Source organism: Podarcis tiliguerta (assembly GCF_965153285.1).
Source record: "Podarcis tiliguerta genome assembly, chromosome: 1".
NCBI classification, from domain to species: domain Eukaryota; kingdom Metazoa; phylum Chordata; class Lepidosauria; order Squamata; family Lacertidae; genus Podarcis; species Podarcis tiliguerta.
The window spans coordinates 30,438,626-30,455,409 of NC_139534.1; the positions used below are offsets into that span (position 1 = coordinate 30,438,626).

At 42.4% G+C, this 16,784-nt stretch overlaps 1 protein-coding gene across 12 annotated transcripts in view; it reads left to right on the top strand.

The window, feature by feature from the left end:
* Window positions 1-10,225, top strand: part of KCNH7 (potassium voltage-gated channel subfamily H member 7) — a 254,288-nt gene extending 244,063 nt beyond the window's left edge. For all 12 annotated transcript variants that reach the window (XM_083406100.1, XM_083406105.1, XM_083406104.1 and 9 more), the window contains 2 exons: window positions 7,996-8,185; window positions 9,076-10,225. In XM_083406100.1, the coding sequence (XP_083262226.1) occupies window positions 7,996-8,185; window positions 9,076-9,345 (460 nt within the window). In that variant the 3' untranslated portion in view covers window positions 9,346-10,225. The remainder of the gene's footprint in view (window positions 1-7,995; window positions 8,186-9,075) is intronic.
* Window positions 10,226-16,784: the final 6,559 nt, after the last annotated feature.

The following is a 16,784-nucleotide window of genomic DNA, read 5'->3' on the forward strand; positions in this document are numbered from 1 at the left end:
TCGCCTTTCTCCCAAGGATCAGGCGTCTTTTAATTTCATGAATGCTGTCACCATCTGCAGTGATCATGGAGCCCAAGAAAGTAAAATCTCTCACTGCCTCCATTTCTTCCCCTTCTATCTGCCAGGAGGTGATGGGCCCAGTGGCCATGATCTTCATTTTTTTAATGTTGAGCTTCAGACCATATTTCTTTCTTTCTCCTCTTTCACCCTCATTAAAAGGTTTTTTAATTCCTCCTCACTTTCTGCCATCAAGGTTGTGTCATCTGCATATCTGAGGTTGTTGATATTTCTTCCGGCAATCTTAATTCCGGCTTGGGATTCATCCAGCCCAGCCTTTCGCATGATGAATTCTGCATATAAGTTAAATAAGCAGGGAGACAATATACAGCCTTGCCGTGCTCCTTTTCCAATTTTGAACCAATCAGTTGTTCCATATCCAGTTCTAACTGTAGCTTTTTGTTCCACATAGAGATTTCTCAGGAGACAGATGAGGTGATCAGGCACTCCCATTTCTTTAAGAACTTGCCATAGTTTGCTGTGATCGACAATCTTTGTAATAAGCAATGGCAAACTCGTTCCCCACCCTGCAAAATAGGAAAGGAAAAAGCAGCTCTATAAGTGTCACTTAGTCACACTGTGCAAGGAAAACAGTTGTTTTCTTTGTCAAAATACTGTATAGGTAAGCTTCCTTTTCCTAATGCACTCCATATAATATTTCAACACTTCTCTCTTCTAAGTGCCTACGATGTTATGGTAGCAGTTGGTTAAAGAACACAGCTCTCAGCCTTGTTCAGAATAAAGTGAAGTAGAGCTGATTAGTCATACAGCACAATTCACCATATAACTGCATCTATTTCAGAGTATTCAGAATTTATTTGTTTCACCCAGTAATGCTAAAAATAAAAATTAGCTGAAACCATAAAAATAACATGGAGTAATGAAGCAATCCTAAGCAGAGCACAAGATAGTATCAAACAAACAGCAGAATTACCCAGATTTATTTTGCAGCAGCCAAGACAAATGTACCCATTATTGATCTCTTGTTATTTGCATGTAAAAATTCTGACTTCTGGTTATTTGACTAGTTGACCCGTGCCTTCAATAGGAAACAGAAGAATTTATTCTGCACATCGGGGGGGGGGGGGGTAACAGAACAAAATAAGTGCTGCTGCTGCTGCTGCTGCTTCTTTGGCGATCATTTGCAACCGAGTAAGATTGTCTTCCATGAACACAGTTTTCACAGTGAATCCGTAAGTGACTGTGGAGACCAATTCTGGATCCACAAGTCCTTCCACAGTGGGGACATAGGTTTCTGGGCAGGAGTTGATCACAGTAAGGGTTTGCCAAGCATGCCTTCCTCTTAGTGCGTTTCTCCCTTTCGTCCTGAGTTCGCATGTCTTCAAAACACATGGCACCTTTGGTAAAGGCTGTTCTCCAATTGGAGCGCTCGCAGGCCAGTGTTTTCCAGTTGTCGGTGTTTATACATTTTTTTTAGATTTGCCTTGAGAGAGCCTTTAAACCTCTTTTGTTGACCACCAGAATTACGCTTTCCATTTTTAAGTTCGGAATAGATCATCAGGCATCCGCACAACATGACCAGTCCAATGAAGTTGATGTTGAAGAATCATTGGGGTAATAGAACAAAATAAGTGCAGGATATATTCAAAGGCTTCCTCATCATCTTAGATTTTATGGGAGGGTATAATATTGCCCAAGGGGACCTTGGGCCTGCATTTATTGAAGAGTTACTCGCCATTCCTCTTGTCAAAACACTTTTTGACATGGAAAAGGGTCATGAACTACTATGGTAGATCATCTGCTTTGCAAGCAGAAGGTCTTAGCTTCAGTACCTGGCATCCTGTCTGAAACCTTGGAGAGCTGCTGCCAATCAGTGTAGACAGTACTGAGCAAGGTGGGCCAGTGGCCTGACCAGTAGTCAGGTATCCCCATCTAATAAAACAGAAGGGGTACCCAGTGGGGTGCCTAAAAGAGCCTTTAGAAACTTGTTCTGAGATTATGCCATAGGAAAAGAAAGCCACAGGCTTCAGATTCTGTGGGTTCAATTTATTTTGGAATGCACAGATCCTCCAAAATTCCAGGACCCCAGTAACAGATTGCTCTGTTTTAGTCCCAGGGCATGGTCTGAGGGACATGGGTGCCGTTGTGGTCTAAACCACTGAGCCTCTTGGGCTTGCTTATCAGAAGGTAGGCGGTTCAATTTCCTGCAACGGGGTGAGCTCCCGTTGCTCTGTCCCAGCTCCTGCCAACCTAGCAGTTCGAAAGCACACCTGTGCAAGTAGATAAATAGGTACCACTGCAGCGGGAAGGTAAATGGCATATCTGTATGCTCTGGCTTATGCCACAGTGTTCCATTGAGCCAGAAGCGGATTAGTCATGCTGACCACATAGCCCAGAAAGCTGTAACAAACGCCAGCTCCCTTGGCCTGAAAGTGAGATGAGGACCACAACCCCATAGTCACCTTTGACTGGACTTAACCACCCAGGGGCCCTTTACCTTTTTTTAAAGAACAAAACAAAAACCTTATATGGTGTAGCAACCTTGTAGAATCTGAAGAAGTCAGGATCTTCTCAGTGGCAAGATGGGAGACCACCTGGAAATCTCACTTACACCACCTTTAGTTCTATCAGCAAATTAAGGCAGAATGTAAATATAACAAATAAATAAAAGTATGTCTGTGATTGATCCAGTAAAGAAAACCCTCAGATAATGGAATGATTTAACCTGCTCTGTTTTATAGAAATCAAACTTTCAAGTCATTTTATACCCAAAGACAATCATTTTGGTTTTTTTACCACAATGGACTTTTAGGATGGAGTCTTATACTCAACTGCAAGGACCGTTGCACTCCATGAGACTTTAGCTTGAATAGAGAAGTATAGGACTGCACTGCAAAGCAGTAGAGCACACTACAGGCTGCAAAGCAAACTATCAGACCATCTTTACGATTATCCACTATCTGTTGTGGACAAAAGTATTAGACTTTGGTTGTTTCCAGATTACCTCTTATTAAGCATTCATCCTAATTGCCTTGCAAGGATGTCTTTTGATGTTGCATCAAGCTATTGTTATCCAACACATACCTGTGTATTTTCCCATCACTTTCCTTATTGCAAAAAGTCAGAATTGGTGTGGGGGGGGGTTGGAAGGGGGGACTGGATCTGTTGCCCAAGAGCATTGAATTTTAATTATGCAACCTGGATTTGCTAGTATGCGATTGAATCCCACCTGTGAAATAGCTTCTGCTTGGAAGCCCCTCCCCCCCCCAGTTGACCTAGTGCATTCTACCACAATAAAGTTTTAGGTTTCTGGTGCCTACAGCTTCAGGCTGAATTACAGATTACCTATTCCTGGTCAGTTTTTCTTCAATCGGAATGATGAGCCCTGTCAGTGCTAACCAGCCACTGATTGTTGTAACCAAAAGGAAGCAAATCAATAAAACAACTGGCAAGATCTGATGGAACACAGATAAAATGTGCTTTGCTCAGCCTTAAGGCACAAATGAAAGTAAAGTCACCATATTTATCTTGTTGACTCCTTCTGTTTAAGAACTGAAGATTAAATTTGAAGAGGGATTTTAAGATTTACTTAATCATTCCTCAAATCGTAGGGCAGAAAAAAAGGAAAAATAATAATCTTACTCAAGAGCCAATGTAACTGTTAGTTCTTTGTTGTCCTTGCCCCATATGTGTTAAAATCGCCTGCCAAGACAGTAATAGAGTCAATATATCTATACTCAGTAACTCAATTCTAAAACACAATTTGTTCCAAGTTAATTCTATACAGAATTTCAGGTTCCCAGGGTGATATAGATGTTAACTATTAAAAGAGAGGAAAGAGGAATCCATACTGTAATTACCAGAGAAAACATAATTCAAGCTTGTTTGTTCACTCCTCAATTTTAGGGCCATATTAAGAAAAAAGTGACAAAGCCTTTTCCTGCTAGTTTATAAGCTTTACACCCAGGTAAAATAATTTTGTCTGAATCAATAGCAACAATCCAAGCTTCTTGTAAACAAATCATATTGTGTCTCCTAAGCCGTTTTTGAAGATCATCCCCAGGGCAACAAGTGGTCCAGCCAGCAATATTCAGTGGAAACAATAGAGAGGCAGCTATTATTTCCCATTCTCTGGGGAAGAGTTCTTTGTCATTGGGACAAGGCATTTAATCAAATCGGGAAGGAAACACTCAACTTCTCCTTAATGGAAGTTCATTTCCCTGCAAGATTTCACTAGATGGTAATGAAGATGGCCTGCCATCATTCTTCTCTTTCAGGCAGCCTAGAATTAATCTGCGGCCCAGAATTGTCAAAAACATAATTTGCTGTCAAACAGTCTCCTCTTTCTCTCTTAGCCTGGGTTTGCACTGGGTAATACAGGAATCATATTGGGATCTGCTGGATTTTTATCTGCACATGCAAACTTGTGTATTTAGCCTTGTGGTTGACTAAAGGGTTTTCTTGGTTTACATTTTTCAAATATAGAGGGGGGAACCAAAGGTGGCTTGCCCCCCCCCACCACCCCCATTTTCGTTTTTGACATCTTGCTTAAGGCATCTGCAGATTTTCAGTATTTTGCAGAAAGCACATACTGGAACTTTATGTTTGTGCCATTTATGTGGATTAAAGGGCTCTGTTGTCCTTGTCCAACAAATCCACTTAAGAAAACTGTTTGCAGTTAGGAAAGTGATGCAGAAATGCACTGAGAAGTGCAGGATGAACAAATGATTTGTAAGCAATCTGCAAGCAAATCAGGATGAATGCCCATTTTCATCATCTGCCCAAAAAACAAATCAGAATGAATCCTCAATAAAAACCTGACAGCTATGTAAGCTTTGTGCAAGTAAATCAGGATGAATGTTTAATAAATAGGCTCTCTTAGCTGCTGTTCTTACAATTTATAGGGAGTTTGGGCAGGGGCCTGGACTCTCAGGTTAGTGAGTGTAGATTTGCAGCCTGAATTTTAGTACATGATTTGGCAGTCATCCTCAATTATGGCAGATTACTTGTCAGCTGATACATTTTATATTAATGACAGGAGCAAGCTAGGAATAAATCACACAAAGTAAAGTGGAGTTAACTTTTTATTAGGAAAGAAAACAGGATCTGCACAGGAATATCAGGTCTAATGAGCACATCAACTCTTCTTCAGTAGGACTTGCCCCCATGAAGCAGTTGCAGAGACTGAAGGTTCCTGCCTTCCCACAACTGCCTAAGTCCCCTCAGTAAAACAAATGTTCAGTAAAACATATTGGAGATGGCTAATGCAGGCAACTCTGAGCAATATCCCATTACATCAGTGCTCTGTAATCTGAAATGATTGGCTGAGTATAGGCTCCTAAACATCAGAGTTGTTGTCCCATACTAGAGTTCAGTCCCTAAAATGGATCCTATCTTAACTGTAAAAAACTGTAAAAAAAAATGTTGTAGCTGCCCCCTGAATTTAGAAATGGGCATGAAATGGGCATGAAAACAGAAGATATCCTTTGGCAGAAGATATCTGAAGGCAGCCCTGTTCAGGGAAGTTTTTAATGTGTGACATTTTGATGTATTTTTAATCTTTGTTGGAAGCCGCCCATAATAATAATAATAATAATAATAATAATAATAATAATAATAATAATATTTCGGTTTCTGATTGCTGAAGTATCTCACAGGACCACGCCCCTTCCCTTTTGCAAGTGGAATAAATCTTGCAAACGGGCACAGAAAAGACTTGCAAGAAAGCAGCACTGCATCTAATTGGAAATTGGCCTTTGTCCAGCCTTTTATTTTTTTAATAAAAAAATGAAATAAATTCATTTCCCTAGGATTCCATTACTGTCAGCACTTTTGTCATGACAAATGGGCAATTTCATCCTGAATTGACAAACTCAGTCTATATTAGTCACCGAGTGCTCCTGGGCACATTGCACTGTACATTTTAACAAGCAATTTAAAGCCGATATAAGACTTCCCTTGCATTCTATGAGCCAATAAAGCCTGAATAGCTGTGGCCTAATTTCCAGTGGAAAAAAAAGATAAAAATGCAGCAACATGACATATGTTACAAGACAGCAGGTAGCAGGAAGCATGCAGAGAGATCTGTCTGCTGCTTCCTGCCTGACAAACCCTCGGTGGTTTCGGATAATCATTTGCAGTGGAGCAGCTTACCTGAGAACTCAGCGCTGTGGCTCTAACTGAGAACTGGTGAAAACTGCCGCCACATTTTCACTTCCCTGGATTTCTGATCAGTTGACAGAGTGTCATGAGTGTTTATTTATTTCATTTGTGAATTAAATCTAACTTACTTTTTTGACAACAAAGCGCCCAAGGTGACTCACAACAGTTTAAGAGCAACGTGTAACCACATCAAAGTAACAAAATGCTGTTCGTAACAGAGAGATAAAACGAAGAGCAACGGTAGCAAAATCCACAACAGCAGGAAACACTCCCCACCCCCCACCCCCAAATAATACAAATTAAGACAGATCAAACACCTGGCAAATACAGAAGCATCTTTTTTTTTCTGCTTGCCTGGAAGCAAGCTAAGAAAGAGGCAGGCAGGCAGGCTTCCCAAGGAAGGGAGTTTCATAATCTTGGCAACGCTACTGAGAACTCCCTGCTGTGTGTCTGAGCTTCAGTGCATGGAGGGAGGCTTTTAATGAGAGATTCCCTGCATGTTGAGTAAGCAACCACCATAGTGAAAATTGATCAAGGAGGAAGGGTTTTGCATGGAAACCCCTGCGAGAACAAAGGGAAAACCTATCCATTTTCGCAGCACCTCTCACCTGAGATCATTAGGATCTCCGTTTTAGAACTGTTTACCTGAGAAAAAGTATCTTGCTAGTACATCCAGGTTATTTCATAGTTCCTGCACAGGTAGTATTGGGGGAGAGCATGCCAGTCCCCAATAAATATTCGTTCTCGTTCAGAAATTGAACATGTTCAGGATCAAATGTTATTTTGAAATGCATTACAGTGGTACCTCAGGGTTAAGTACTTAATTCGTTCCGGAGGTCCATTCTTAACCTGAAACTGTTCTTAACCTGAAGCACCACTTTAGCTAATGGGGCCTCCTGCTGCTGCCATACCACTGGAGCACAATTTCTGTTCTCATCCTGAAGCAAAGTTCTTAACCCAAAGTACTATTTCTGGGTTAGAGGAGTCTGTAACCGGAAGCGTATGTAACCTGAGGTACCACTGTACCTGTATTTGTCTTTCAGAAATTGAACATGCGGCACAAAACTTCACCCTTTTCTCCTCCTTCCACTGAACCTCTCCTATAATTGTCCACACACGCACACACACACTGGTGCAGCCATTGAGCTCCTGTCTGAGATTTGAAGAAGGGCGTCCTTAGACCAAATCTGAAATGATCTACTTCTTCCATAAAGCTAAATTGGTCCCCTGACCTGGGATCAGGCACAAACTTTGAAAGCATTCTTCTGCCACTGAATTCCAGCTGTTCAAAAACTGCCTGCAATCTGCCCTGTTGTGGGCTGTCGTGCAAACTACCTCCCACCCAAAGAAGATACGTTAGCTATCTTCAAATATCTCAAGGGCTGTCACATGGAGGATGGAGCAAGATTGTTTTCTCCTGGTCCACAGGCTAGAACCCGGACCAATGGATTCAAATGACAAGAAAGGAAGCTTCTGACTAAACATCAGGAAGAACGTGCTGGCAGTAAGAGCTCTCCGACAGTAGAACAGACTCCCTTGGAGGTTTTAAAGCAGAGTTTGGATGGCCATCCATCATGTGTGATGTAGCTGGGGGTGGACTAGATGGCCCTTGGTGTCCCTTCCAACTCCACACTTCTATGATTCTGTAAAAGAAAACTGCTAGCCATAGAGTGCCATAAGGAATCTCCCCCCCCCCCCCGTTTATTCTTGTTCACAAGTATTAAGTGAAGTTACTGCAAGTTGTGGCTCGTTCTTTCTTGCCAAAACTGTGCTATCCCTACAAACATACTTACTGATCTCTTGTTCCTTCCCCAGGCTTGAATCCCAAATGACTTCTGACATTCAAACCATCCTACAGCTGCTGCAGAGACAATCGGCACTTGTTCCACCTGCCTATAGCATGGTGGCCACTGGGGCAGATTATCAGAGGCCAGCTGTCCGAATAGTGCAAAGTCTTCACCCCATAGCATCTATCAAAACGGACAGAAGCTTCAGTCCTTCACAGGTATGCATCTGTATACAGGTACAGATACGTCAGTGGCTTCTTGTGGTTTATTTGGCTGTGTCCTTTCATGGGCAACAATTCACGTCATCAGATGCATCCATATACGAGCATGAGAAAAGCCCTGGTGGGTGAGATCAAGGGTCCTTCTCTAGGCCAGCATCCTGTTAACCACAGTGGCCAGCCTATGGGATACCTATGGGAGCCCCACAAACAGGATCCGAGAGCTGCAGCCCTCTGCCACAGTCGTTCCCAGCAGAAGCACAGTGCCTCTCATGCAGTGCATTCTCACTAGGACTGTTAGCTATTGATAACATTGTCCCTGTGAATTTATCTGTGTCTATTAGACAAGCTATTGCCTATGAAGGTAAAGGTGTTTATTTGTATATGTATACATCTTACAATAATGCCAGGGACCTAATTTCAGACCCTCCAAGTATCTGTATTTTCTAGGGACAGTCCCAGAGTTACAGAAGCCATCCTGGTTTCTGATTTGATCCTAGAATGTCCCACTTTTTCTTAGGACATCCCTATTTTCATCAGAGAAATGTTGGAGGGTATGGAGTTATGTGTCAACCCCCCCCCCCCCGAGCCAAGGAGATAAGTAACTATACAACCTTTAGAAGACATCTGAAAACAACCCTGTATAGGGATGTTTTTAAATGTTTAATGTTTTATTATGTTTTATATGTGGCGCAACCCAGTCAGATGGGCAGGGTATAAATGATTTTTTAAAATAGCATTATTATAGAATACGACGTCCCTATTTTCATCAGAGAAGTGTTGGAGGGTATGCAGTTTTCACAAAGAGACTTTCACTTTTAGGTTTTCATTAGAAAGGGACTCTTTAAAAGGCTTTCTGACCCTGCTGTTGTTTGGTTTCATTTTCTCAGTGTCCTGAATTTCTAGACCTTGAAAAATCAAAACTGAAATCCAAAGAATCTCTCTCGAGCGGAGTGCATCTTAACACAGCCTCAGAAGACAACCTGGCATCCTTTCTGGAACAGGAGCAGGCCCAGTCTTTAGAGCTGCCCCAACAACATCATCGTAAGGCTTACCTCCACCAAATCAGACACCCATCCTTGCCAGATTCTTCCCTAAGCACTGTAGGAATCTTGGGTCTCCATAGGCATGTTTCTGATCCTGGTCTTCCTGGGAAATAACCCTTTTATACTCTTACATCACCTAAAATGTAAGTGCTTTTAATGGCTGGGTTTTTCCCCTTTTTTATTTTGTATTTAAATCCTCTATACTTGACTCAGGGGCTGCAAGGATATACCATTATATGCAAAAGTACTGTATATTTTCCTAACTTTGTAGCTTATAAGGTAAGGTTAACCAGTAACAATGTAAATATATAAATATATACATATATATATATATATAAACAAACTGTATGTTCCAAATATAAAGCTGCCAGCATTCTCAAGGCACCTTATATTTTTTAATTTTTTAAAAAGCACCTGCATGTTTGGAAATGATAATGGATCTGTTGCATGGAGACTACTATTTACTGTTTTCAACAAAACCCTATTTTACTGCGGATAAGCCTTCCAAAAAAAAAAAAAAAAAACCACACCCAATGATGATGGTCAACGCAGAAATTACTTACTTTCTTTTTTTAAGAGCTACTCTGCAGCTCCAGAAAAAAAAAATTCAATTTACCTTTTGAAAATTATACAGTGGCCATTCTGGCCCTGAACTCCCCCCCCCCCCTTTTATAATCAACACAACCATACCATGGCTTGGATAAAAGACTACAGTAGCTAAGTCTTCTGTGTTTTGGAAGTCATTCATGTAACACACCATTAGCAAAAATAGGTGACTTTTAAAAATAAAACTGCTAGAGCAACTGAGCTGCACAGTGGAAAGCATCATCAATGACTTGCACCCCCATTAACTGAATGATGTCATTAAAAAAAAACTTATTTTCTCTTCATTAAAACCACATCAGTACCTATAAGCTGCCACCCTACAAAAGGCAGTTAGCTGTCAAGAGACCCTCAAACATAATCAAATGCAATAAATATAATTTCTACATAACCCAGACGACTTTGTTCCTTTCGTTCAATGCGAAAAGCTGAGTGATGGAAATATTTGGCTCCTTTTTATAATGGACATGGTTGCGTTTTGAGAACTCTCTCTTAATTTTCTACACACACGGGGGGGAGGGGGGAAGAGACTGATCTAGTTGTGTTCTTACATTATCAGAAGGGTTTTCAATCATCAGGTACCTCTGCTAATGGAAGGAGGCGACCTGCAAATTTGCTCTTTCTCCTGAAATCCCACTACCACCACTTTCCACCATGTTCTGGAGACTCCCTGAACTCTATGCAGCTGATTTTTGGGAGGTGTTGCTGGGAGGAGAAATTAGCAAAAATGCCCCCACTCTTCCTCCATTAGCAGATGCCTTCACTGGATCAAAACTCTTTCCATTGGCTGCAAGAGCACCAGTTGGGTTCTGCCCAGTTCGATAAACCACTTCAACGTGGTTTTCCACCTGGGTTATTTTTTAACCTTAGGGCATTCTCACACAATGGCACCAGAGTTGCCCATTCATATAAAACTCCTTACATGTTAAATTTGTTCCTTCCGGGTAGTGGAGCACAATGGGTAGTCTTGATCCATTCTAGCACAGTACGCACACACTGCGAGGGGCAAGGGGTGGTCGCCGTAGAGTTCAGTAGAGCCTTGGTTTTCTTCTGATCCTTTGCACACTCTCAAATGCAAGCATGCAAATGTAGAATAGGTAAAAGGTAAAGGACCCCTGGACAGTTAAGTCCAGTCAAAGGCGACTATGGGATTGCGGCGCTCATCTCGCTTTCAGGCCGAGGGAGCCGGTGTTTGTCCACAGACAGCTTTCTGGGTCATGTGGCCAGCATGACTAAACCACTTCTGGAGCAACGGAACACTATGATGGAAGCCAGAGCACACTGAAAAGTCATTTACCTTCCTGCCACAGCGGTACCTGTTTATCTACTTGTACTGGTGTGCTTTCGAACTGCTAGGTAAGCAGGAGCTGAGACAGAGCAATGGGAGCACACTCCATTGCGGGGATTCGAACCGCTGACCTTCCGATCGACAATCCGTGCTGTTATGGAAACCATGTGTCTCTGTCAACTCCCACCCTACCCTGCTTCTGAACCAAGGCAAAAGTAGTGGGAAAATAGAAACTGGCTGTATTGAACCTTATGGTGACCCATTCATTAAAAAAGCAGTGTATCTGCACTAGGATAGAGCACCTCCAAAGTGTGCTTATTCTGAACATGCATTCCCTAAACACATAATGAAGCAACACTATTCATTGAAGTGAATGGGGAGAGGGGAGTAGTTCCCAGAAAGCTAGTGTAATATGGAAGCATTCCTAAAGATATTTATGTACGATTGGGTGTTCAGTCGGTAGAACAGGAGACTCTTAATCTCAGGGTTGTGGGTTCGAGCCTCACATTGGGCAAAAAGAGGTTGGACTAGGTGACTTGTGGTCCCTTCCACCTCTACAATTCTAGGATTCTAATATATGCCTCAATGTGTGTGTGTGTGTGTGTGTGTGTGTGTATATATATATATATATATACATATATGCACACCTCTTCAAGTACAGCTATAAACCTTATTACTAACTAAGTAAACCAAGTAAGTCTATCCGGTGTCCAAAGCTGACTCTACGAGAGCAAATTATTCAAAGATCCATAGGTGTTAAATACAGTCTATACTGCATGTGCATAATGCTTTGCGAATACTAAGATTTAATTTTATTAAAATATAACACGCTTCAAACGTTGTGTTTGTTTTAGAAGAGAACTGACCTTTCTCACTATGGTATTTGCCCAAGTCAAAGCAGCCACGTAATTCCTTAAACTTAAACAAAAGCTTTAAGATGGGAATCTACCAAAAGTGATCCAAGTCAGTTGATTTCTGTAGGTCCGTGATGTGGTGTGAGGAGAACAGGAAAAGAAAAAGAAAAATAAGGGACGCACCAACAGCAGGAAAAATGTAAAAAGCAAGACCAATATCCTGAAATTACTATTTAATAAAGGGATGGGGAATTATTGTTTAATAGAGGGGTGCTTCTTTTAAAGCAGCAGTGGCGGACCTGTTGCTTACCTACAATTCCCATCAGCCACAGGCAGCACGGCCAATTGTCAGGAATGATGATGCTGTAGTCTAGCAATATCTGAAGGCACATACATTCCCTCCATCCCTGATTTAATCGGAAATAGGACTTCATTGTAACAATCATACATGATCATGAGTAGCACTGCCAGCCTTTTCTGTTGATCCATGTTGGACATATACAGACATTCCTACATATATTCTGTAGATGAAGAAAACCAAACGGCTTTCGGAATTACCAGTTTAATAACAATTGTAATGTATAAGGCTTTGCATCATTTGTGTTTATGGGACACACTTATGGTGATGAGTGCGTAAGCCTTTTGAGATCGACCAGGACTTTTTGAGCTCCCAAGATCGGTCGACAGGGTCTATGCCCGTTAAAGGCAACGTTTTGCCATTCCTCTGGGGAACTTGGAAAGATCACCTGTGTGACAGGGAAATGTCACCACGAGGTGACAACATTTGCCCCGCGCTTTTTTCTCTCTTCGGTTTCTTCGTTTCATAAATGTGCTTCGGCGTGTGAAATCAAGTTCAGAGCTTATGAAGTGCTACAATAGGAAAGCTAATGTTGTATTTCACATGGCTGGTCTCAATTTCACAGATGGAGAGTACCTTTATAACCACAAAGGAATTACCTGTCAAAAGTGTGAACTCAGCCTGGGACAAAAGCAGCAAATCACCCTCGATTCCCGAAAGAGCTTGACGAATGGATGTTTTGTTTACATATTCTAAAGTTACGTTTGATTCAAAATTTGTGCTCAGAAACTTTTAAACTAGGGTAGGGAACCTCAGGCCTCTAGGTCTCTATTGGATGCCTGGAACTCTTGCCCAGGCCACTCCCATTCCCAGGCTGTGCCCTCGAACTTTAAAAACGTCCTCTTGCTTTCCCAGACAGGTGGTGTAGAGGTGTATATGTGAGGTCAGACATTTGCATGTTGAGAACCCATGTCTACTGTTTCAATGGTAAGAGTCACATCTCTTTCTCTGCTTTGGCCTTTAGTCTCCACAACCACTGGTATGTGCCCCCTGCCCCAGATGGGGGGAGCTGAAAAACATTCCCCACTCCACTTTTAATAGGGGGGGGGTTGCTTATTTCTTCATGTGCATTAATACAGCAGCCTGCCTTTCCCCCACTCTCCAGTTTGTTGTCAACATCAGCTTGCAGTTTCATTAAAATACCGTATTTTTCGCTCTATAAGACGCACCTGACCACAAGATGCACCTAGTTTTCGAAGGAGGAAAACAAGAAAAAAAAAATTCTGAATCTCAGAAGCTAGAACAGCAAGAGGGATCGCTGCACAGTGGAAGCAGCAATCCCTCTTGCTATTCTGGCTTCTGGGATAGCTGTGCAGCCTGCATTCGCTCCATAAGACGCACACGCATTTCCCCTTACTTTTTAGGAGGGAAAAAGTGAGTCTTATAGAGCAAAAAATACAGTATGTACAGGAGATGATGTCATCTTCTTCCGCTGTGCTTGTCACAAGCATTATTCCATTATTTAAAAACAACAACCCTACTTCTCTCAAATATCTGGTGCCACTCTTTTCCCTTGCATATTTTATCTGCATGATGCTTCCCAAATGGTGTGAATATAGAAGCAGCCTTAACCCTAACCCTTTGTGCCTGCCCATTATTCCTTCAGGTCCTCCTTACCCAACTCCCTCCTTCTTTCCCTGCTGGCTAGAGCTGGGGGGGAGGGGGTTGCAGTCCAAAATAGCTAAAGGTCACCAGCTTCATGAAGGCTGCTCCATGTGTTTTCTTCTCTCTGCCTCCTAGACTGATGTCCTGCTCCTCCCCCCCCCCCCCCCAGTCTTAAGAACCACAGCTTTGCCTGCATGCAACACTGTGTAAGGGAAAAAGAGGTTGGGTGGCCTGCTGGTTTTTATGTCACAAAGGCATTCGCAGTCTTAGGCAGGAACCTAGGGAAATGCTTTATACTGAGTCAGACCATTGCTCTATCCAGCTCAGTATTGTCTGCAGTGACTGGCAGTGGCTGTTCAGGGTTTCAGACAGTGGAGCTTCCCAGGCTCAGCACTACCTAGAGTGTGTTCACATTACGGCTGTGTTTTTGCTGTTCATTTCTCAGATCTTTCCCCCCAGCTTCTTTAGTGCCAAATTCGTTCCAAGGGGGTGTTGAGGAGCAGGGATGTCTTTGCCCTATGTATAGGCTAGAGACAACTTAGGAACAGCTTAAGGGCTCTGGTCAGTGTGAAACCAGTTTGAGAAACAACACATTGAACCATAGTGCCTTATAACAAGGTAAAGGTAAAGGGACCCCTGACCGTGAGGTCCAGCCATGACCGACTCTGGGGTTGTGGCACTCATCTCGCTTTATTGGCCGAGGGAGCCGGCATACAGCTTCTGGGTCATGTGGCCAGCATGACTAAGCCGCTTCTGGCGAACCAGAGCAGCACACGGAAACACCGTTTACCTTCCTGCCTGAGTGGTACCTATTTATCTACTTGCACTTTGACGTGCTTTCAAACTGCTAGGTTGGCAGGAGCAGGGACCGAGCAACAGGAGCTCACCCCGTTGCGGGGATTTGAACCGCCGACCTTCTGATCGGCAAGTCCTAGGCTCTGTGGTTTAACCCACAGCGCCACCCGTGTCCCACCTTATAACAAAGCACAGGTTAAATATCCATTTTGGAAAACACTGTGTGAACATGGTTTAAAAACCCAGCACCGGAAACGCAGTGTGTGCGCAGTAAGTGGCAGTGTGAACACAACCCTAATGGTGCCAGAGGTTGAACCTGAAACTTTCTACAAAAAAAGAAGTGCTTTATCTCTGAGCTACACTCCTCCCCATCTTGCCGTGGCTTCCCTCTAGGAACAAGAAAATTTGGGAGCTTTCAACATGGTAAAAGGTCACATGGTCTTTCATCCGCATCCTATTGGCTTCTCTTCTCTCTCATCTTTTGAGTGGCACCTCTCCATCCAGGCTGGGAAAGCAGTCCAGAGTAAAACGTCAGATCCACAGGACTTATAGGAACACTATAGGGAAATATACATTCTATTCATGCAGCCCAATGCATTGCCTTGCTGTGTTCAGTTGGGCTTACTCCTCTGTAAGCGTGCACAGGGATTGTAGCTTTCAAACGCCTACTTTAATTAAAATCCCTCTCTGTTTGCTCTGTACAATCCCTGTTCTGTCATATATAATGTCCCATGTGAATTAAGCACTCTTATGTGCTTAGTTTTTATTCAGCTTGGAATCAGCCTGACTCCCTCATCAGCCCTCCAGTACTGATACATTTGAAAGGATAATGCCCCATCAGCTGTGGCTCACTAGCTCAAAGAAAGGAAGGAAGGAAAGCCTATTAGTGGTCATGGATCAGCATAGCCCTGCTACAAGAGTTCAAAATGTGTTATAATTGAAAAGGTTTCTATGTGAAAACCAATGATTTTTGAAAGATCTATTTAACATATAACAAATCCCCACTGGCACATAAAAATGCTTGCACTTATGTCATTAAACTATCATTTCTAGTTATAATATATGCCTGTTGCAAAACAAATGGCTCTTTTACTTTATTCCTTGCATTTTTTTTTAGGCCAGCTGCGCTTTCCCTTATATTCTCGGCTACATTGCCCCATCACTGGATCCTAAATGCACATGTTCCAAACATGTCAATGAGAACACTCTCATCACTAACCAGCGAAACTCTACTTAAGGCAGTAAAACAGAGATCCTTTAAGGAGCTCGTTGACTCTCACCAGAGTTTATCGTGCGCCTATGCGTTAAGGTGAAAGCCATTTCAGTCGCTGTGGTAAACAAATGTGAACTTTCTTCTCTCTAAATTGAATTATTTACGGTCCAAACTGAAAAGATGACACCTAAAATATTGGAATGTGGTACTGTCTTATAAGCAGAGATTAACTGTACGATTCTGTGTCCACTCAGAAGTAAGTCCCATTGAATTTATTGAGACTTATTCTCAGCTCAAGATGTGTAGGAAGTTTCAGCCTATAAAAGCTTGTTGATCTTATTAAAAGAAGGCTTGAGGAGCAACAGTAGTATTCTGCAGATGTAGTCCAGGGATGAACGTGAGTCAGAGCACTTCAGAAACTTTAGGTACCTGCACTAACAGTTAGCAGTGGAATGTTAGTAGTTAGGTTAGAAATTAAAAAAGGTTCCAAGTCCACAAATCTGAATGCACACAGTAATAGTCTGTTCCAGAAATATCAGTTATAGAAGATGGAGCTCCAATATTATGGAATCCTGAGGAAATTTAAGCCAATTAAAGCAGGGCTAAGCTTTTTGTGCCCCCAAACCAGCTGCAAACGAAAACAACAAATTGGCCCTCAAAACATTTTTTGTGGGTAAAACCTCAGCGCCTAGGACTTGCCGATCGCATAGTCGGCGGTTCGAATCCCCGCTGCGGGGTGAGCTCCCGTCGTTTGGTCCCAGCTCCTGCCCACCTAGCAGTTCAGAAGCACCCTTAAGTGCAAGTAGATAAACAGGTACCGCTTTATAGCGGGAAGGT